Source organism: Lemur catta, chromosome 2 (genome assembly GCF_020740605.2).
Source record: "Lemur catta isolate mLemCat1 chromosome 2, mLemCat1.pri, whole genome shotgun sequence".
NCBI classification, from domain to species: Eukaryota; Metazoa; Chordata; class Mammalia; order Primates; family Lemuridae; genus Lemur; species Lemur catta.
The window spans coordinates 55,765,735-55,788,966 of NC_059129.1; the positions used below are offsets into that span (position 1 = coordinate 55,765,735).

Sequence of the window (23,232 nt, forward strand, 5' to 3'; positions counted from 1 at the left end):
CTTCAAATTTAAATTGATTGGATGATCAACCTGGCTTGGGTTTAGATGCAACTTCTTCGAGCCAAGTGAAAAGCGTAGAGCTTTCGAGCCAGAGAAGATGCCCATTTTAAGTTAAGGAGACAGAAGCCTGGAGTGGTGAGTCACTGCTCATCAAGGATTGAGCCAGAGGTATAAATCCAAGTCTGCTGGCTCCCTGTCCTGGACTTTGTCCTCACGACCATGTAGATACTGAAGGCCTTTCTGTCTACAACGACAATCTAAGATTAACCCTCACCAACAGTATGTTTTTTTTTGAAGCCTGAGATGGGGAATGGGAAATATCATATTTCAAGCATAGAGCCACTCATTTTCTTAACCTTTATGTAAACAAATTCATTATTCAAACCAGGTGCCATTTAATAGGAAAATGGTATTGTAAGTAGAAGCCCTTTGGAAAAAAAAAGCCCCTTTACAAAGCAAGCACACAGGCAGATGCAACAGAAGAAAACTAGTGGATAAAGGCAGAGGGGTGATGGGCAGCTCCTAATTATCCTACTGGAAGCCAGTATTAATGATGTTGCATTACAGATGGGAAAGTGAGGCTCACTTTGCGGATGAGTGGGATCTCTCTCTCTTTTTTACTACAAGCAATTTTCCTCTAAGTAGGCAGGTGTGAGAAGTCAAAAACATAATAAAGAGATCAATCAGAAGTTTTTTAAAAAATGCACCAACCTGGAGAAAGAGACATCTTTCAAGTGGCATTGCTTATCTTGGGACAACAATAGCATCCTTCTTAAATGAAGTCAGAAAGTGGTTTTAATTTGCCATCTGCCAGTGTATCTGTAGGGTCTCCTCAAGAGAAGTGCCTAGAATAGGCATAGTCCTGGTTTTGCTCTGTGTAGAGATTTAGGTACAAAGAAATGTCACTTACCCAAAGCCAATATATTGAAGTGAAGACAGAACCTCATGAAGCTAAATAGCTATAGGATTGTAAATCTGGGTAAAATTAAGAAAAGATGAAGTCCAATTGCCTCAATTTACAGATTAGAACTCTGAGCACTGACTGGGAGAGAGGGAGGGATTGACCTTTCATTTGCATTGTGCATTGAGCAATCACTCTAGCATGAAAGCACTCTCTATTCAGGTGTACTTGTTTCCTGAGACAGGGTGGTGGGAAAGACACCCACTTGGGCTCATCTTTAACCAAGAAAGGCCATGGATGATAACAGAGAAACTCTGGAAGAAGCTGTGACCTCTTTCCTGCAGCCCCAAAACCCACTCTGCACCATCTTGAGAGACGTCAAGGAACTGCACAATTCAGGTTGACTATGGAAGACCCAGGGTGGAAAGACATTCAGTTTCTGCTCACACCTCACCAAGGAAGTGACTTGGTCAGGTGACCCAAGGAGAAATTTGTACTAACAATGTCTAAGGCAGATTTGTGGGTAGAACACATCATACATGGAGATTTTAGGGAAAAGTCATTTAAATTTTTTAGACTTCATAGTTTTCTCATCTATAAATTCATGGTAATAGAGCCTACCTACCTCATAGGGTTGTTGTCAAGATTAAATGGATAAATGCACATAAAGTATTTAGAATAGTTCTTGGCAAATAGTAATTGCTTATTATTAATAAAATGTTGATTGCTTTTATTGGAGTACCTGTGAAAAAATGCACCCACACAGACACACACAAACACAAGCAAGCACAGAGCCATGGCCCTTGGCGTGACTTTGGAAGTAGACACCCTCATGGGAACTAGTTCATTAACTTATAAATAAAAGAGTTACACGTTTGATTTGGTCTGTTCAACATTAGGGGTGTCAGCTAGCAAAATCTGTTGGGCTTACCATAGAATGAGCCTTTCATCCAAGGTTACTATGGTCACAATACACAGTTCCCTGCCTGAGAAGGGTCCACATCACAGGGCTCTACTCACTGCACACATGTCTGAGCTCTGCTTCTCTTTCTGCCTTCTCCAAGAAGTCTCCCCTGATTGGTCCAACCAGAAGAGCTGATTCTCCCTACTTGATTTCCTATATTTATAATTAGTGCAATTCACTTTACATTACTATTTACTATGTTATATTGTTTGTTTACTTTTGGTCTTTTTGTTTTCCCAGGCAATATTATAAACCTCTGGGCACAGGGCTACTACGTTACTCACTTTTGTATACCCATAGTGCAGAGCGAGGTGCCTTGTGTATAGAATATGTCAGTAAATATGTTCAATAAAGTCCTTTGATTACACAACCACTTGTTACTGGCTTTTCCAATTCCCAAACTACCCAGTACTTAACTATTGACCTAAATGGAACTGACCCATTTCCATAAATGACCTCCATTGCTGTAAAATGTGTATCCAAACTGCCTCTCACTTCTCCTTATTGTCAGCATTTTTCCCGGTAATATTTACGTGGGGGCTTGTGTTAGATCTCTGGGGAAGGAAGGCCTGTAAATAGAAGACAGCAGGATTGGGATGTGCAGGACTATTTAGTGGTGAGCGGAACAGTCCAACCCCGTCCAAAGCCAGATCACATGAAGTTTCCCGCAAGTGGAGACTGTGTCTTCTGTGTTTGAATTACCCACAGCCCTGTAGAGTCTCAATAAGAAATCCTTGTCCCAATCATTAAAAAACCAAAAATCTCTACAGTGCTAAGTTAGGGCTTAGATCATGATTTACTGATCAATTGATCAGCTAATTTTCTCCAAGTTCAACATCAGTACGGGCAAAAAAAAAAAAAAAAGCAATAACCTTTAAAAATCATCCAGGACAGTGGCAGGACTTTGCATCTTATCACCCTAATTACGCCAGCGCAGTAGACGCAACACAGAGTCTCATGTGATCATCGAAGATAAAGATGAAGACCTGAAGGACAAACAAGTGAGTCACTTTAATGGATTTGCTGCAGACAAGAGAAACCTGTAATTTCTCTTAGGCGTGCTTCCCGGACCCATTGTGGAGTGAATCACAGCCTTGCACAAGCCTAGAAACTGCCGGCAGCTTTTCAGTTCTCAGGCCGCCTTCTCACAACAGGCAGTTGGTTCTCACTGGGGCCTCCTGGACGTCCCTTTCAGAAATGGGGAAGGAGGACCACGGCCACTGAAGGGGGGCTGTGGGAGGTGCCAGTGTGGTGGGTGCACATAATGGGGGGGCACGATGCCGGGAGCTCAGCGCAGACCTTCCTGCCGGGCGATTCTCCACCTCTGGGCTGCTAGATCTACTTCCTGGATGCTGTGAGTACCTGTCCCATGACACCTTTTTCCTATTGAAGAAAGGATTGTGTTTGCATATATACAAGAATGGGGAAAAGGGGTGATTTATGGTGGTGTTTTCTGGAGTGCTTGATTCTCCAGGAATCTTCTCTGACATTATTTAGAAATTAGCTGGCTCGAAGTTGGGGTAGTTCCTAAGGCTCTTTTACATTTGTTTTTCTTTAAGGGTCATTTGTCAGGCTTTCATTGCTCACTCCTAGGAGCGAAAATGCAAAGCACCCTGACAGGCAAATAGACGCACTGTCCCTGCATTGTCCCCTCACTTGATAAATTTCAATTCCCATCCTTCAGACTGAATGTAAAGCTGGATGTTTTCTAAAAAGCATTCTTTAGTAGTTTCTTCTTTTAGTGAGCCTGACAAGGCTTTCTTTATACTGACTTAAAAGGAAACATTTCCTCTAGTTACTGTTAAAACCTGTTTGCAAAGGCATCTCCCTGATTTTGAGGGACCAATGGTTTGCTGTCTGAAGGTTTATGCTCCTTATACTCTGAGGACAATCGTGAGCTCTAAAATGTGTCATTAGGTGCTTTTTCCCCCATGTCAGCGCTCCATGAGCTTTCTATATGGAGCAGGGCAATTGCTGGGACTATCAATTTCTTTAAAATTGTATATGTATCAAGATAGTTGGTGAGATGTCTGGATGCCTTCAACTCTGAAATTATGTTTTTTGAGACCTATCAGCTCTGGATCCAGATTCTAATTCTTAGAAAAGACACTGAGCTACACAGAGATTGGCTGGAAGCCATATAAAATAGCCAGGGATGAGACGTTTCTGATTCTAGTAGAACTTTTATATTTTTCTTTCCTCTAAAGCTCTGTATGAAGAGCCTCATGCATGGCAAGGGAGAACCGCTAAGAGTGACTGAATAGATTCTATTATTGAAGGCAAGAAACAAAAACAACTCGTTTAGCCGTCTGATGTTATAGTCAGAGTTCTAATTACACTGCTGGAGTAGATAGAACACACAGTTATGGAATTAGGCTTAGAAGAACAAAACACACACGCGCACCTCAAAATCCCAGTTACCTCACTCTTAAGTTCCTTGCCCTCCACTTAACCTTCCTGCATTGGTCGCTTTCATCGGGCAGTGGCATTGGCCCAGGAGCATGAGGTGAGCTGCCGCCTAGAAGGTTCGCACATGAGTAAGAACAGGCCCTCCCTCTCACCTTGCGGTGCAGAGCTCTTTGGGAAAGTGTTCACTTGGTGTACAAATATTCCCAGGCCACTCTCCTTAGGGCGTTTTGCATGAAGAGATTGGAGAGATCACACCTTCCGATGCATTCCTTCCTGACTGACTACGCTGATAGTTCCTGGCTGATTTTTTTTTTTTTATTTTCTTTGGGAGTCCTGATGCCAGGCCTCACTCCGCATGTTCAGACGGGTGGGAAGTACTTCGGTCTGTGTGAGTCATCTCCTACCATTCCATCTAGCATGTTTCTGAAATAAGCTCCAGTACCCAGACAGACTAATTGTTGTTTTGAATTCCAACTCATTCAGAAATTCAGCTCTACGAATGTAGAGGGAAGATAGGATAAATAGGAGATGGTGTTCAAGAATAGCTGAAGTTGTATGGGTCTGTCCAGGGAAATAGTGTTTTATCAGTTCTGACTTGAGACAACTTTGGAAAAAAGACGCGTGCATTGTCTTGCCACCCTCTCATGCCCATGCAGACATCTCTAAGCTAGCGTGGCATTATTTCTTGCTCAACCTAGTTAGGACCTCCCAATCCTTTTTTACATATGGCTCCAGGTAGTACAACAAGAGGAGGTCCACAGTCGGCCTGACATTAGGGTGCATTTCTACTTAAATCATCAGCTTCCAAAATTATCCAGAGTTTCAAATATGCTCACTTGCACCTCTAAGACAGAAAAGTTGTCTCATGATTTTAAAGCAAGAACTTCAGATGCTGCCATCAGTCTCTGCAGGACCACTTCCCCGTTCGCCCACTCAGCCAGCAAATGTTTCCTGAGTGTCTGTTATCACTTGCTGAGTGCCGAGGACAGAGAAACGTCAGGTGTTCGTTCACCTTCTGACTAACGACAACCTGATTTTATTTTATTTTCTGTCTATTCCACTAGGTGTGGCCTAATTTCTCTCAGTCTCTGAGGCTAAGAGCACTAAATCTTTTGCTCTGTGGACCCATTGTGATTAGGATTTAGGCAGCAGTGTGCAAGGTACTGATTACTGCAAATTCTCTGGGGAGGCAGGTCCTTAGAAACATTCCCTCTAGGACATTGGGTCTAGCTGCATTTTCCTTTCAGCCTCTGAGACCAGCAAATGTTATTTTCTTTTTCTCTTTGTAATGACTATGTCAGTGCAGGAGCCTGACTTGCATTTGGCAGCCTAGAATTGCTGTTCATTATTGTGTGAAAAACAAAGGTGGATGGTAGTAATTCACACTTTTATAAGCATACACAGAAAGAGGATGGTAGTGGAAAGGGGGAGGAGGCATTTGGGGGATGACTTTTACAGGCTGGAGAAGCTGCCATTCTAGCTGGCTTAGTTGCATTTCTCTCTGAAATAAGTGATCTCACAGGCACCTTGGGAACAAGATGTGGCACTGCCCTTAACAGGTGACTAGTATGGAAATTGGAGGGGTTTAAATGACAGATAACTCTTTATGTACCTCATTGCCACAGATAGCCTCAGGCAAGAGTGGTTTTGCATCTTGTTTTCTCTTCCTCCTTTTAAATCTCCATTTCTGAATCTGTCCTCCTCTCCCCTTGTGTTCACCCCAAGCTTTCGTGTAAGCGATGTAAAGGGCTCCTATGGACGTGTTAGCACAGGGACTGGCGTTAGGTAGATGCCCCAAAAGTGCATGTGAAGCATGAGTCTGGATATGTTAATGTGTTTCCCTTCAAGATAACATATTGTCATGGAATGGCAGCCTTAAATTCCCCAAAGCATTTTTGATCATCGAGTGAATTTGGTAAAACCTGGGTGAAATAGTCTTTTTACTATAAAAATTCTCAGAACTTTCTGTATGCATGTGTGTATGTGTGTGTTGTTGGTGGTGATGATACCCGTAATTTCCCAAACTGATTTGACCATGAAAACCCTTTACCTTTTATGAGACCAGTGCACCAGTGCACCCATTTTAGGACAGAAGGCCTTGGTCACACATGGCAGACACCAAACCCTATATCGTTGGCCTAGTAGAGCAGGCAGATTTCCCAAATTCAAAGAAAATTTGTCAGTGTACACAAATGTCGGCAGGGTTAAATTTTTCTTCTATTTTCTTTAACTTTTGGGGCCTGCTACAAATGGTTGGCAAACAAGTGGTAGAGATCTTCCCAACCACGTGTTTTTCTGACACCACACTCAGGGGGTTTCTAAAGGCTGAAGATCTATGAAGACACAATTTGTTGATAAACTGAACATGATGCACAACCAGAAGTCATTAAACAGTATAAAGGTAATTAAGTACAGTAGACTTGCAACCACTCTGGATTCTCCATGTAGGATAGGGTCTGGCAGTGGCTCCACCCACTCTTCTCTAGACACTGGAAAGCCCCTCAGCCAGCCCCCGGTGAGGCCACAACTGAAACTTGCTTCTGTCCACACTGCCCAGGTTTTGTTAATGTCCTTCTGGACAATCCACACTCCTCTCGTCACATTCAATTTAATGTTTAGAGTTTGCATCCTTGCTCTTTTTCTCATTCTTTCGAGAGATAACCTACTATGTATAGACATGTGCTAGGTACTGGAGAGGTACTTTATCTGTATGTGCTGAAACCTTTTAGTTTGGAATTCAGGAAAACTCCAAGTTCACTTTGATTAGTAGGTCTTTATCATTGGTAAGTCAAAAACATGTGCTTCCACCATTCAGGTCTATAAAATATCAACCACCGGGGATGAATGATGCTGCCAATGTTTGTTTTTTATATTTTAATTCTCCATTTTTAGAGTCCCTATGCTCTGCTCATTCTCTGCTCTACAGAGGACTCTGGCTTCTGGCCTCAGCCACATCTGAGTTCTGCTGGGAAGGATCTCATTCAACTCTACCTGGTGAGGAGAGAAACAACCCAATCCGGGCCAACCTGAAAACATCTGACCCATCTCTGCCAATCAAACTGGACAAAAATAAGAATGCTATGACTCCTCTTGGGTAATGTCATTGAATATTCTCTCCCAACATTTGTCATAACTGAAGTAAATTTGCCATCTAATTATCATCCCAAGTGGTATGTAGGTTATATATACACCAGACTATAATAACATGAATGATCAAGTAGCAAATCAATTAACCAGAACTCTCCAGCCTATTGTGCTCAGTTTAAAGTTTCTCTGTCTTATGATCATGCTTATGTTTTATATTAGATGTATATGTTTTGCTAGTACCATTTTTTAGTTCATATGAATGTATGAAATGTATCACTATTTCATAATGTTCCACCAAAAGCATAATAATCTACAGAAAATGCCATGGCTATTGGATCCTCTACTACCTGAAGACTTTCTAACTGTAGGCAAAACTCTTGAAAACAATAAACAGTAAAAGTGGCCTTTCCCCCAAAGCCTCAGACAGCGGTGCTATTGTTTATAAACGCCTCCCTGTGGCGCTCCTTCGCCCACTTCAGATCAGGTCCTCTAGGAGAAGAATTGGGTTTACCCTCAGCATCAGGCCTATTATTTGATCCTAAACGTGGGTATCTTTTGTCCCTGCTACATGTACCTTGGGAGGGAGATTTCAGTATAATTGTGAAGAATAGCAAAGAGAAAGGATCAAAGTGACAAGTTAGTGAGAAAAGTGAACAATTTTCAACCTGATGATCAAAATAAATCTTATAGTCCATATCTCTGTTTTTCAAATTGCAGGTTACAATCCATTAGGGGCCTGCAAATTAAACTTAGTGAGTGGCAACCAGCATTTGAGAGAATGTCAAATAGAATAGAGTGGGATACAAGATAAAAATATTGGACATATCAGAGTGTCTTGCTTTGTAGATAGCAAGGATAAGTATTTTTACATAATTTTTTAAAATATAGAAATTATGCATAGTTCATTTTTATGTATATGTATCTGTGTGTGTGTGTGTGTATATGTATATGTACACACACACCCGTATGTATGTCTGTACCTACGTAGTTATAATGTAAGGTCTGTTTCTTACTGTGTCATGGTCAAACATTTTTGAAAGCCATGGTTATATATGTGAAACATATGGATACTTTTAAGACAGTTTATACTGATTCTTCTGGTATTTTCTTTTGTGATTATCAGTTAAAAATCTATCCTAAACAATACTGATATGGCAAGCTGCTTAGTGTGCCCATCCAACAATTTATTGCCTACATGAGAACTTCTTTCCACCCACACTGTGAGATCATGCATTCTGTACACATAATCCCCATACCTAGGCAAATCCATTACCACACTTTCTGTCATTCTGCCATGTTCCTTTTCCCCTGCTCAGACTTGCTCTACAAGATAGTGTTGTAAATCAAATTACCTACCTCCTGTTCGCTGGTTAGAAACTTTAACTCAGGATTTGGAAGTATTCCTGTAAGTCCCTGTGGCTTGTCGTCTTGGCTGAAGGCTCATTGGACTCATGAAAGTCCATCTTATGCTTGACTCCATCTAGGAAGGGTCTGATGCCAGATCAGTGAGTTTTGTCTGCTCCATGGACACAGACTGCCTTGTGAGCCTGGATGGATTAGAGTTAGTTAATCTCTACTAGAGCATAAGGGAATTTACGTTTGCTGATGGCTTAGTCTCTGCCTGGCCTTGTTCACTAGGTGCAATGTGGAAGTGATGTCTCTTTTCACTGTTGGGTTGACTTGTCTGTGTTTCCCACTGAACATCCTTTATGGAAAAAGCATCTTTTATGTATGTTCCCCCAGAATCTTGTATAATTTCTGGCAAATAAGAGGCACTTGATAGATGTTGGTTGGTAGTAGAATGAATGTTCATCTACATTTTATGAAATGGATGCAAAAATAGGCGCAGTAAGGGTCAAAGACTTCATCAACAGTAGAGATAAGATTAGAATCTAGCTCTTGTTAACTCTAAAATCCATGATATTTTCATTTTGCTGTATTTGCACATCCAAGAAAACCATTCTAAGGAACTTTGTTACCAATAAGGGGTCTGAATCACCTCCATCCTATAGGATAGCATAATGGTTATAATCATGATGATGTTGATACATCTCAACTGTTATAATGATATTTTCTTAGAGATTTGGCTTTGAAAGGTAGAACTATCAAGAAAAAGGCAAGAAACAAAGATATGGTAAAAAGAAAAGAGAATTATCTTCCTGTGCTTCTAGTTTCTCTGTACAGTAGTTCATCCATCTATAAGAGGGAGTCTTGGTGCTTGTTCCAATATTGTTTCAACAATCCAGATAATTGTGTACATTAATTTCAGTTTAAGTTACTTGTCTCCATGTGCCTAGAGAGATAGTGCGCTGTAGGACAGTTGTTCTTAACTGGGGGAGATTTTCTCTTCCAGGGCACATTTGGCAATGGCTGGAGACATTTTTGGCAGCCACAACTAGGGAGTGGGGGTGCTACTGGTATCTGTTGGGTAGAGCCCAGGGATGCTGCTAAATATCCTATAATTCACAGGACAGTCCCCAACAACATTTATTCAGCCCCAATGTCAATAGTACTATCAGTGAGAGACCCTGCTACAGACGTTAAGAATGGCTCTCCAGCTGGGCCATTTGGGTTGAACTCTTGGCTCCACCACTTTATATCTGAGTGACCTTGGGCTCATAGCTGCTCAACTCTTTGTGCCTTAGTTTCCCCATTGATAAATTGAAGTTAGTCATGGTATCTTACATCACAGGATTAAATGAATTTATGAAAAGAAAGTGCTTAGAACAGTTATTGGCAAGTAGAAGTTCTTGATAAATGTTACTATTAAAGAAACTTGTGGATTAGATACTAAGGAATGATGCTCTGGTGAAGATACATATTTCCTGATATTTCCATCATTCCTGTCTTCTGATATAGAAAGGTCAACAGTAAAGAGAAATTATTTGCTTTTTTTTTTTTTTTTTTACATTTTAGCTGACTTGAAAAGCAGATATTGGTGTCCTTTCCCGGGGCAGGTTGATTTGTGTGACTATATCAGAGTACCCAGCATCTTCAGCTGGATCTACCTTCTTTTTCTATTGCAGGTGAAGATCCTAATGTGTGAAAATGAAGTCCCAGGCAACCATGATTTGCTGCTTAATGTTATTTCTGGCCACAGACTCTTCCTACTATAGATCCAAGATTCACATAAAAGTAAGTTTGATCCATTCCTATGTGGTCCCAAGAGAAACTCCTCAGTTCCCCCAGATGGCTAGATTTCTGATAAATTTTCAAATGATTACAACTTTGCTCTTGCTGATAGTAACTTTCTAAAGAAGGGAACAAAGAAAATTTGAGAGGTGGCAGGGACTTTCCTGGGGAGAACAGTACAGTAGAATAATCACTTTGCAAGCCACAGAGAATGCAGACAGCCAGCTGTTGAAAGAAGAAAGTAGTACTAGCCTGGCACTTGAGCAATTTAGCTTCAGATGTTAACTTTACTTCTCACCAGTTGCACAAGTTGTCTCACCTTTCTGAGTCTTACTTTTCTAATATATACATGAAGTTTCTAAAAGATAATATTTACAGTCCTTTATAGGCATAAAAGACTTGTGATCCTACTACTACGACCTAGTGATTATTCTTAGTATCTGCTCATTTCTTCCTTCTGAGGATATGCAGTATCAGGTGGAACACATTAGCTCCATTTCACCCTTATAGTTAATACAGTCAGAGAATAGCTTAGTGGTATAATTGTCATCCCTGTGTTCTCCTTGGATACTTACACTTCCCAAAGATGTACCAAATCCAACTTTACTTTCAGAGCCCAAGTGGCCACCATTGAGGTTCTATCCTTCATTGAGGGCAGCATGTTCTCTATGCTCTCATCCATGTTTTCTTCAACAAGTTCCTGCAATACCAGCATATGGATCTGCTGCAGTTTTCTTCCTAGTCCTGAACACATTTTCTCTTCATAGTCACATGGACTAAGTTGAGATGAGGGAGGAGAGTCCCACAGTAAAGAGGACCTTTGGGAATTTATGTTTTTCAGGTTGGAGATAAATTTCGTAATTCTGAAGGGAAACCCAAGACTGGAAGGATACAAGGTATGTGGTGACAGAATGGTCTTCACCCATTTGGAGGCAGGGCAGAGTAAAGGAAGGGCATTGGTGTTGCAAGCACGTCCCCAGACCACAGGTTTTCCAACTGAATAACAATCTCTAATAAGTCTTCCATGTTTGCCAGCATTGATAGATTTTCTTACAATTATCCCATCATCAAGGACACAGTCGATGAAGCCAGTTGGCAAATATTCACATGTGCTTTAGAATAGTAGGCAAGTGTCCATTTTCAAACTCAAAGTGGAAATCCGTTCAAACTAATGAGCTAACAGGAGGCAGGAAAGGAAAGAGGACAAGAATCACTTATTCCTTTATTCAACGTATTTTTGGACTGCTTAAATGTATGCAACACTCTGGTGCTGAGAGGTCAATGAAAGCAATGTAGGATGGGTATGATGGTGATGAGACTGGTTGGTCTCGAGAATTGAGAAGTAAACTAAGAAGGTAATTATTAGTAGTAATAATCACGTGGCTTTCACCCAAATAGTGGGGATAACTGGCTTCTGCACAGTCTGGCCAGGTATATCTTTGGTGGCAAATATATTTCTATATAGACGTTGAATTTAGAAGGGAGGGTGGAGAGAAAGGTAGCTAACATTTATTGGGCATTTATCACAACACAGATCTAAGTGTTGTACATGGTGCTGTCTCATTCAATATTTGTAACAACACTGTGGCATCACCTCCAAACTATATGGATGAAGAAATGGGGAACTACTCTGGTTCATTCACCTGCAGAAATTGATATACTTGGTAGATGTCAAGGAAAGATGCAAACCCCCTTGTTTCCTCTCCCAGTAAATGGCATCATCCATAGAGCTCTCCAAGCCATAAACATGGGTATATTCCTTGACTCTCAACCAATTGGTCACCTCATTGTACTGATTTCAACACCCTAATTACTCTCAGCATCTTCACCTACTTCTCATTTTCTTGCCTCTACATAAGGCAATTCTTCCTGAGAATGCTTCAACAGCCTCATTTTTGGACTACCTGTCTCAAGTCAATCCACTCTCACCCATGGGCTAAATTTGACCTGTCACTAGATTTTGTAAATAAAGTTTTATTGAAACACAGCCATGCCCATTCATTTACATATTGCATTTGGCTGCTTTCACACTGCAAAGGCAGAGTTGAGTAGTTGCCATGGAGACCTATGTGGCCTGTAAAGCTGAAAATATTTATCCTCTGTCTAGGGTTGCCATATTTAGCAAATAGCAACAATAATGTAGAATGCCTGGTTAAATTTGAATTTTAGAAAAACAATGAATAATATTGCATGAATCATATGTATATTAAAAAATTATCTGTTATTTATCTGGGCATTTACAGTTGACCCTTATTATTTGCTGATTCTGAATTTGGAAATTTGCCTACTCATTGAAACCTACTGTAATCCTTAAATCAATACTCACAGTGCTTTTGTGGTCATTCACAGACAAGCACAGAGGAACAGAAAAATGAAATTGCCTGATGCACATGTTCCCAGCTGAGGCTGGACACAGTGATGTTCTGCTTTCTTGTTCCAGCTTTCATACTATGCACAAGTGTCCTTTCCCAGTCTATGTAGTGCCACATCTTTTCTTGGCAGTTTGCTTGCTTTATGTTGGTGATTTTGCTATTTAAAATGGCCCCAAACATGGTGCTGAAGTGCTGTCCAGTGCTCCTAAGCCAAAGAAGGCTGTGATGTTCTCTATGGAGAAAATATGTGTTAGATAAGCTTTATTCAGGCATGAGTTATAGTGCTATAGTCCATGAGTTCAATGTTAATGAATCAACAATATATGTTAAATAAGGTGCCTTTAAATATTAAAATAGAAACACATTTAAAACAAGGTCATATATTGATTAACTGATGAAAATGTTGTGAGCAGAAGCTCACAGGAATCTAACCGTATATTACTGTAGGAGCAATGGTTCAGCGTTTGCTAACTTGGTGTTCACGGTGAGTTTATAGAACATAACTCCTGTGAATAATGAGAATCAACTGTGTATGAAAATAAATTAATATTTAACTGGGCTTCCTGGATTTTATCTGGCAGCTCCATTCATGTGATCTTTCACAGAAAAGTTTACTGACTCCCGCTCTATGCTATTGCCTATTTTCTTTCAGAAACAAATCCAATCATGTTTTCTGGTAATTCCCATATTAGCACAGCATTCAAGCCCCTTCATGACTTAAGCTCTGCTGTCTTTCCCACCCTTATCTCTTGCCACTCCCCCCTTCAGGCTCTCTGAACTAGCTTTTCTGAATGACCTGCAATTTCCCCTTCCATGTGCTGTTTACTCTGCCTGGAAACCAGTTTCACGGTCCACTTGGCAGCTCTTACTCATTGCTGTGGACCCAGTTCAATGTCACTTCCTTCAGGAAGCAATCCGAAAATCCCCAGAATGAATTAGATGCACACTTCAGAATGTAGAAATGCTAATCAGGCTTGCTCTTGCTCTCTTTTATCCTTTACAGAAAAATGCCAGGGACCTTGCGTCTCTTCTTCCAACTGCAGCCAACCCTGTGCTAAGCACTTTCGTGGAGAAATAGGATTTACATGTAACAAAAAACAGTGGCAAAAATCAACTGAAACATGTACAAGCCTTTCTGTGGAGACACTCTTCAAGGTGATGCATTTGGAAATTATTGGCAGCAGGAGCCACCCCCCAGGAGGTAGCAGAGGCATTTTTAATGTGATCTGTTCAGCATGATAATAAGTCTCAGACTTAGATTTAGGAAAATCTACAGAGCAGGTTAAATTTGTTTCTTGTCCTTCCTTCCTTACCCAAACTCTCAGGTACTTTCCCCCCTACTCCCCACTCTCTCTATTTCTCCCTCAAAAAATCTTTTCTCAAGGTTAAAAAAAAAAAAAAGAAGATCTGAAACTTATTTACATTATGGTGTAAATGGATGCTTAAGCAGTTAAGTTTTATCTTTAAAGGTGGATTTATATTCATCTTGTGCTAATCAATTAATTTAACTAAATGCATCTAGAATCAAATTTATTTTGATATCTCTTTTCCATACTTTCAACCACTTGACCAAAAGAAAGGAGAGATGCATGATTGATATAGAGGGAATAGAAATTGAATGAATACAACACATTCCAGTTAAAATTGAAATCTCCTCTTTCATATCCTTCCACTTAGCAATCATTTCCTTCTATCGCCTCTCCAATTTCATTAAAGCACATGGATCTCTGCATTTCCTAGAATTTTAACAGTGATTTTACAAAGGGATTGCAGGTGCAATTGCTGTCATTTATGACAACCCAAAATAAGTGACTGAGGCAAAGATCTCAATTCATGGAGGCTTATTAAGCCAAAGTTTGAGGATGCACCCAGGAAAAACACCGCCATAGGTGCATCTGTGGCTGTTTTTTCTGAAGAGGAATCTGGGAACTCAATATTTAAGGTGGGCAGTGAAGCAAACGGTTACATTCTTATGAGACTTTAGTTAATGCTCAGGAGACCTACATTTTACATAAGATAAGGTGAATGTTTAAAGAGAAAAAGAGAATAAAGGAAGAATCAGTTATGTAAATGTCCCTGGGTAGCTGGAAGAATGATTAATCTTGTCTTGTTTCTGTTCAGCATCTGGGAAGATAAACTTGCAATCAACATGATTAGTGTGGAATCTTTGTTCTAAGAGCTAGACTTAGCCTACAGAACCAAAGTTACAATTTGCATGTCCTTGTTTAATGGAGGCCAACAAAGAATTTCCTTATGATTTGTGGGGGTAATTCTAGTAAATGCTAGTGCATAATGTTGTTATAGGAACAGCTAGTCATTTGGAAAGGAGTGTTGCAATGACTCAGCCTTCAGGCTTGACCTTCCCTTTTGCATAGGAGTTGAGACTTTTTGTTTTCCTTTACACTTGGCATAGGTAATCAGGAAGAAGTCCTTGCAACATGGAGGCATTCAAAAGTGAATTAAAAGAAATAAATTATTGCTTTGCTTTATTCAAAGTCACATTCTGAGGGATTGTAGGTACAAGTATCAGGAAGTTTGCAAATTATCTCTCCTAATTAGTAAACTCAACTTTTTGAAATTGCAATTCCTTAGCATTCTGTTTGCTCTGCCAACCCCCAAACCCACTCTCCCCTGAAATTCCATGTAGCTCTTCGTTCCCTACATTTCTGTAGAAAATTGTTGCTATAGTGCTTGAGTTAAAATCACTGTCCTAAAAGAAAATTCCACAAGAAAAGGTCAATATCCTGATCTTTGTGGGAATTTTGGTGGAATCCCTGTCCATTTGTGACCACAACTTATCCTCCCCATCGAAACCACTTTTTAGGACCACTTGCTTCTCCATTTGTCTTCCCCATGTGGATTGTTTGTGCCTTTAGTTCCTTTGGTGTGATGCGTGGTAGATACCTAATCATTTTGAATGAAACATTTTTTTTTTTTTTAAACAGGACTCAAATGGCGCATCTAGCCTTTCTGTAGCATCAGCATGGATACCTCTGCACCTTCTTGACTTTCGATCTCCAGATCCCATTGAGAGTGTAGCTCAAGGAATCCGCAAACACTGCCCCATTGATTATGCCTGCATCATTGATGTTGTGAAATCATCAGAAGCCACATCTGGGAATATTGCATTTATAGTGCAGTTATTAAAAAATATTTCTACAGACTTGTCTGATAATGTGACCCAAGAAAAAATGAAGGTATTCTTTGTTCATTTCATTAAAAACTGATAACGTTTTATCTCAAATCTTGCATTCAGGATAACTATAATACAACTACAGCAACCGTAATAACAACAGCAGGCATTTGACTTCAATTTTGGATATCGATTCATTCTAGTTTATAGACATTTTCAAGAAGTTAGAACATTTTTAATACGTATTTTTTTTACATACTTAATATTTTCAAAAGAACATCACATGGTGATGGCCGTGAGCAAGACTGAGTCTACAATAGTGTTACCAAAATGATGTTCTGTGGAACACAACTGTTGTGAAAAATATTAATGGAGGTTCCATTTTTTAAAGGAAGATCTGTATGGGACAACAGTTGTAGTAAGTTACAAAGTTAAGCCGGTTTCCTTATGGTGGAACTTTTCAGAGCCTTTAATGTCCTAATGAACTTTGAAACTCTTTATAAGAGGAGGAGGGATATTGGGATATGACATGAAGTCTTTCTCAGACTTAGATTACCATAGAATCTACCCTCCATCAAACAGTCATTCATGTCAAATGGGAAACTTGGGCTGGACATGCCACAGTTTGGAGATGCTGCTCTGGGTGCAATAATAAAGGCAGTAAACCTTGGGTGTGGTGCTTTTTTATTTTTTGTTTTTTTGCATTCTTCTACTTTTCTTCCCTCTGTGCAGCCTTAGTCATGTGGGATTCTGTTAATAATACACAGGGAGTTTGAAGAGAAATATGTCAAATAAGATCAGATAATTCGATCTTCAGAAATTTCAGATTTTAGCAATTGACTTTGTACAATAACGTGCAAATGCTGAGGATAATATCCACTTTTCTCCATTGCAGAGCTATAGTGAAGTGGCCAACCACATCCTCGACACTGCAGCCATCTCAAACTGGGCTTTCATCCCTGACAAAAACGCCGGCTCGGATTTGCTGCAGTCAGTGAATTTGTTTGCCAGGCAACTCCGCATTCACAATGAGTCTGAGAACATCGTGGATGAACTCTTCATTCAAACAAAGGCGTTTCACCTCAACCACAATACCTCTGAGAAAAGTTTCAGTTTCTCCATGAGGACGAAGAATGCAACAGAAGGTATCTTAGGAATGGTGGAAATTCCCAGGCAAGAGCTGTGGAAACTGTGGCCGAATGCATCTCAAGCCATTGGCATAGCTTTCCCAACCTTGGGGGCCATTCTGAAAGAGGCCCACTTGCAAAATGTGAGTCTTCCCAGACCCATAAACAGTCTGGTCCTATCAGTGGCTTTACCTGAAAGATTGAAAGAAATCGTACTCACCTTTGAAAAGATCAATAAATCCCACAATACCAGGGCCCAGTGTGTGGGCTGGCACTCCAGGAAAAGGAGGTGGGATGAGAGAGCATGTGACACAACGTTGGATGTTAAGAACACAGTGAAATGCCGCTGTAACTACACCAATCTGGTGATGTCTTTTTCTATTCTAATGTCCCCCAAATCTGTGACGGACAAAATCCTGGACTATATCACCTGCATTGGGCTCAGTGTCTCGATCCTTAGCTTGGTTCTTTGCCTGCTTATTGAGGCCACAGTGTGGTCCCGGGTGGTTGTGACAGAGATATCATATATGCGTCATGTGTGCATCGTGAACATAGCAGTCTCGCTCCTCACTGCTAACGTGTGGTTCATCATAGGCTCTAACTTTCACGTAAAGGCTCGGGATTACAACTGGTGTGTTGCAGTGACATTTTTCAGCCACTTTTTTTACCTCTCTCTGTTTTTCTGGATGCTCTTCAAAGCACTGCTCATCATTTATGGAATACTGGTCATTTTCCATAGGATGATGAAGTCCCGAATGATGGTCATTGGCTTTGCCACTGGCTACGGGTGCCCGTTGGTCATTGCTGTCACCACAGTTGCTATCACAGAGCCAGAGAAAGGCTACGTGAGACCTGATGCCTGTTGGCTTAACTGGGACAATACCAAAGCCCTTTTAGCTTTTACCATCCCAGCCTTGGCCATTGTGGCTGTGAATCTCATTGTGGTTTTAGTTGTTGCTGTCAACACTCAGAGGCCCTCTATCGGCAGTTCCAAGTCTCAGGATGTGGCCATTATTATGAGGATCAGCAAAAATGTGGCCATTCTCACCCCGTTGCTGGGACTGACCTGGGGTTTTGGAATAGCCACTCTCGTAGAAGGCACTTCTTGGACGTTCCATATAATCTTTGCCGTGCTCAATGCTTTCCAGGTAAGTCCCAAGAGGGAGACTTTTCTGTGTTATTCTGGCTAGACAACAGAAAATGGCTATGATGTAAAACTATAGAACACAAAATGTTCTTTCCATTTCCTTCCATATCTTAGGGCTATTTGGCTGTGGCATCTCTTACCTTATTGATTATCAAGTGGGATTTAGCTTATCGGGCTGGTTGGGTGGGAATCTCCCTCCTTTCTTCACTGATCTACCTGTATCCCTACTAAAGTTTCAATGTTGGAAGAAGTTAACCTTCACTTAAAGAGTACTGCTCTTTGCTCAGGGATGTGTGAGGCTACGCTGTGACTCAAAACAAACATAATTTTTATCCTCTCTCCAGCGTTTTTGGAACTCAGTGAAATAACAGCAATTTCCCATAGTCTGAAGAGGTGGCCATTGCCATTCATTTTAGGTGTTAACCAGACAAGAGTTCTCACACCTTTTCCCGCTATTCCCTGTGAAATAAATGTAAGTTGTTATTCATAGAAATAGATTTTGCCATATATAACCCGATCTTGGGATTGTCACTTTTCTCCGGGCCCTAACCTGTTCATCTGTAAAACAGAGACATGGATCTAGAATGATCTCTGTTGTCTTTTCCCACTGTAACAGACTTGCCTTGGCAAGATTGTCCCTCTAAAAGTTGTTTTACTCCCTTGTGGCTACTAAGCTTGCACTTTTTAGAAACTATCATTAGCTTGACTACTTTCCATACCTATAAGTAATAGGAAAATTTAGTGAGTCCATATTCTTAATTATGCTTTCAATCAGGAGTTGGCAACTGTGGCCTGCTGCCTGTTTTTGTAAATAGGGTTCTATTGAAACACAGCAATGGTCATTTGTTTACATTTTTCCTTTGACTGCTTTTGAGCTACAATGGCAAATTTGAGTAGTTGCAACAGAGACTGTATGACTCACAAAGCCAAAAATATTTGCTATTTGGTCCTTTGTAGAAAAAATTTTCCAAATATTGCTTTAAATAATACAAATATAACCACTTAATAAAGCAGCAAAGTATTCCTTTTAACATGCCACCATTAGTCTGTTAAAAAGCATGATGCAAAATATAAAATAGACTTTAAAGAAATGTTACCACAGATCAATTAAACGTATCTTACTCATAATTCTTTAATAACTGTAGAGCACATGTATTTCACTCTGTTTGTTGAATTTCTTTAAAGAGAAAACTTTGAGTAAAATTTTTTTTTTTTTTTTTTAAACCAAAGCCCTGGGACTTTTGATAAATTTCCCCACTCTTGAAGTTACTCTGGTAACTAATGATCTCATCCTCTTTCTTGTAATACTTTGCAACTTAAACCCCAGAAATTTTTGCTCTGTGTTTCTTTTTCAGATCATTTGTGTTTCTTTTTTCTTTATAGAAAGAAAAGTATCCAAACACATTTAGTTATATACAATCTTTCTCTTTCAGCAAGTTTTTCCTGTGATTTACTTTAAAAATTTTTAGTCATCTGATTAATGTTTCTTCAGCATAAAACTATCCTTAGATAGTAAAGAGACCCTGGCCTCACAAGTCTCTGTAGCTTTCTTTCTTTTATGCAAAAACTTCTTCCACCAGCTTAGAGGTCCTGGTTCTCTATTTACTGACTCCTAATTCCAACTCAAAGTAGACTAGCATACAAGTTTCATTCTCTTAAGACACTTTCCCTGATTGTGATTTTGAATCAAAAGATTCCATATCACATGTGTAACTGTCATTATGAGTTAGAACAGCTATCTCAATATTTGGGAAGAAAGTAAAAGGATTTATTAAGGTTGAAAACTTTATCCTACATCTTTAGCCATTCAATAAATGTCAGTAGCCCTCATGCACACTCCCCTGAGGGTGATCCTCTTCCAAGGGTGGAGGTAGACTCAAAGGAAATACCAGCAATGCATTTTTATCGGTGCCAGTAGAAACCAAAGTTCCTAATGTCCAATAACTTCCCTAGAAGGTATCTTGAACAGTTGTATTAAAATCATAGCTGGGATATTGTTTGAAAAACTGTCCCTCATGATTCTGTTTGACTTTTGCCACAGGGTTTTTTCATCTTGCTGTTTGGAACCATTTCAGATCACAAGGTACTTTGAATTTGTTTCCCTTATTGTAGAGGGTTTCTCTTATTGTAGAGGGTTTCCCTGTAGCTGAGGGAAGCAGGACAATGAAGCAGTTTTGATCAGAGAGCACAGTCCAGGGGAATTGCGTTTGTGAGGATGATTCAGGGAATCAGCTGTGAAGAGGAAAGAAGAGAACTATACGCTCTCATTTCTTGCTTTTTGTCAAGTCAACAGATGGCTGTGTGCAAGCATTGCTGGTGAAAGGAACAGAAACCATGACTGCAATTTTAATCTTAATCCTAAATCCAGTTATAACAACACATCAGCTTTTACTCAAGTAGTATTTCTTGCCAGGTACTATGCTAAGCCATTTGATGTTGCTTCTACCAGGGTTTCTGGTCTCAAAAATTCAGGACACAAATCTGAGCCTTGGTGATTTTATTTCTTCTGACATCTGTGAGGGGTTTCTCACTGTCCTTGCTTCTTTAGATAAGAGATGCTTTGAAGATGAGGATGTCTTCACTAAAGGGGAAATCGAGGGCAGCAGAGGTAAGCCTCCCCCTGTTCGTCTCAACACTGGAGGGTCAATGTCATTGGTTATGCAGAGACAAATATCGTATGTAGCTTAGTACTCAGGAGTTGTTAGCAAAGAGAATCAACAGGACACACTTCATTCATTCGTTTTTCCACTCAGTAAATTTGGAGTATCCTGCTAAAATTGAAGGTCAGTAGAATATGCCCTTCAAGAGAATTTTCCACATCGAACGTGTTTCAGCTAGACATTCGAACCCATTGAGAAGGTACCACATGAACACAGGACTGTAGATTCATAAAAGAGCTGGGAAATGAGAGATGAGTTAGGAATGAGATTCTAGTCTAACCCACTCATTTTACAGGTAAGGAAATCAGGCCCGAATACATATGGGATGTGCACAATGTTACCCAGCTTATCAGGAGCAGAATCACAACTAGGACCAACTGGCATCAAAATATCTTTCCATTTTCCTTGTTCAGTTCTCTCTCAAGTCAACCGCATTCCCTTGGATTAGAGTATCTAGATACTTACAGGTCTTGAAGACTTTGGACCTGGCTGTCTTCTAAGGTACCAAGTAAAATTGCCAACATTGCTATATGAATTGGAAGCTGTTTGTTCAACCAACAGATTCTCATTAGAGATACTTCCTTAAAAAGAAACAAACAACTTCTGGATACATTGAGAACTATCATTTATGGTTAGCCAGTATTAAGTGTGACTTTTAGTACCATAGTTTATCAAATCTAAGATAGCCATTTTCTTCACCTTTAAACATTTCTGAAATTGGAATGTATCTTGCAATCAATAGCATGTCATGGTTTAATTGAGAAATTTTATTTTTTAGCAGAACATAAAAATAATGATGTAGCTTACACTGTTAGATTCAGTGAAATATGATAATTAAATTCTGTGTAGCTGTGTCAACTTCTCTTCATGTCCTCATTTTTACATGTTTATCTCTAGGCAGACATATCATAAATATAAATATATATACCTTTCTGTCAGTATTATTACTCTTTATCACCATTGTTACTTTTTTCTCCATTTAGAATGCATCATTAAGCCCAACCAATGGATCTAAAGTACTGAATCGTTGAGGAGGAAATGTGAGTATTAAAAACTCAAGGAGAAACTTCACTTGCAAGTTGTACCAAGCCACTCAATATTCCTTGTGAACACACTATTGCCTGCCGCACGATGCTGGAAGGACGTGGGAGGGAAGATGGGGCAGATCTTTCAGAGAATGGAAACATCTTTATTACTCAGCACATAACTGAAAATATGTACATTTTCTTGAAAACCTATGTCGTCTCAGTTTACATTAAGCATGCTTTTATTGTTTTGTCCTCAGTAGAGCACACTGTCATCACACCTGCACTGATACAGGATACACCCTTGCTGTCTACACTGCTCACATACCTTAATTCCAGCCTGTCAGTGAGTGGTGACACTTATAATGGCCCCATTGTTGAGAAGGAAGACTTGATTGATTGAAATCACAAAGCAACAGGCCTGTTTCTTCCTAATGAAGAGGAGCCCACAATCATTCCTAAGGGGGTGTGGGTGAGGCTGTGGCAAATTAGCTGCCTACTCACAGCCAGCCCTTGAGACTTATTTCTACACAGGTGAAACCAGAGGGAAACAAATATTAGGCAGCACGAAGGGGAGAGTAAGTCACAGAATGGCAGCCAGGAGCTTGAGGGGTGATAGGGGAAGGTGGGCAGGGATGATCAGCTTTGGCAGTGGAGAGCTTCATGGCCTTTCTGCATGGATGGAGATGAGTCTCGGGCTTTTTAAATCACCAGTTGGCAGCAGCCACACCCTTTTTTACATTCCTTCCGTTTCTGGGCCATGGTCCATATACTGAGCAATGCGACAAAGCAAGGGTTTGAATCTCATGGAACCGAAGACACTCTGAATTGGAAGAACCCTCAAGGGACCTCCGTGTTACAGATCTTACACACTGAGGGACAGTGGCACATGCCCCAGGGAGAGGGAGAGAGTAAAAGGGCTCATATACCTTGATTGGCATGTGTGAAGTGCTGGGGAAATAGGAGAATGAAGGCATATTACCCTTAATCGATTGTCCTCACATTTGGATTTTTATAGGACAACTTTAAAAAAAGTCAACTTCCCAACCTCTACCCATTTCCTAGTCTGTGAAGTTCATCCATGATGGAACATTCCTATAACATTTCTTTCATTTGTCACTAATTGAGAATCACTAATTCACATGGCCTATTAAAAACACAGCTGGCCATTCCATGAAGGTCCTAATTTGACAACCACCTGTTTTAGGTTTATCAGACCGTCCTAAGTGGAGGAGGCCCTGCCTGGGGATATTGTCTCCAGCCATTCCAGAGAAG

The 23,232-nt window shown here is 40.2% G+C and overlaps 1 protein-coding gene across 1 annotated transcript; it reads left to right on the forward strand.

Annotated features, from left to right (window-relative positions):
• The first annotated feature begins 10,409 nt into the window (after positions 1-10,409).
• Positions 10,410-21,963, forward strand: ADGRF4 (adhesion G protein-coupled receptor F4). The gene is made up of 8 exons (XM_045542133.1): positions 10,410-10,496; positions 11,335-11,389; positions 13,869-14,020; positions 15,811-16,062; positions 16,894-18,273; positions 20,314-20,355; positions 20,821-20,880; positions 21,916-21,963. Exons 1-8 carry the CDS (start codon positions 10,410-10,412, stop codon positions 21,961-21,963), a joined length of 2,076 nt encoding a protein of 691 aa, XP_045398089.1.
• Positions 21,964-23,232: the final 1,269 nt, after the last annotated feature.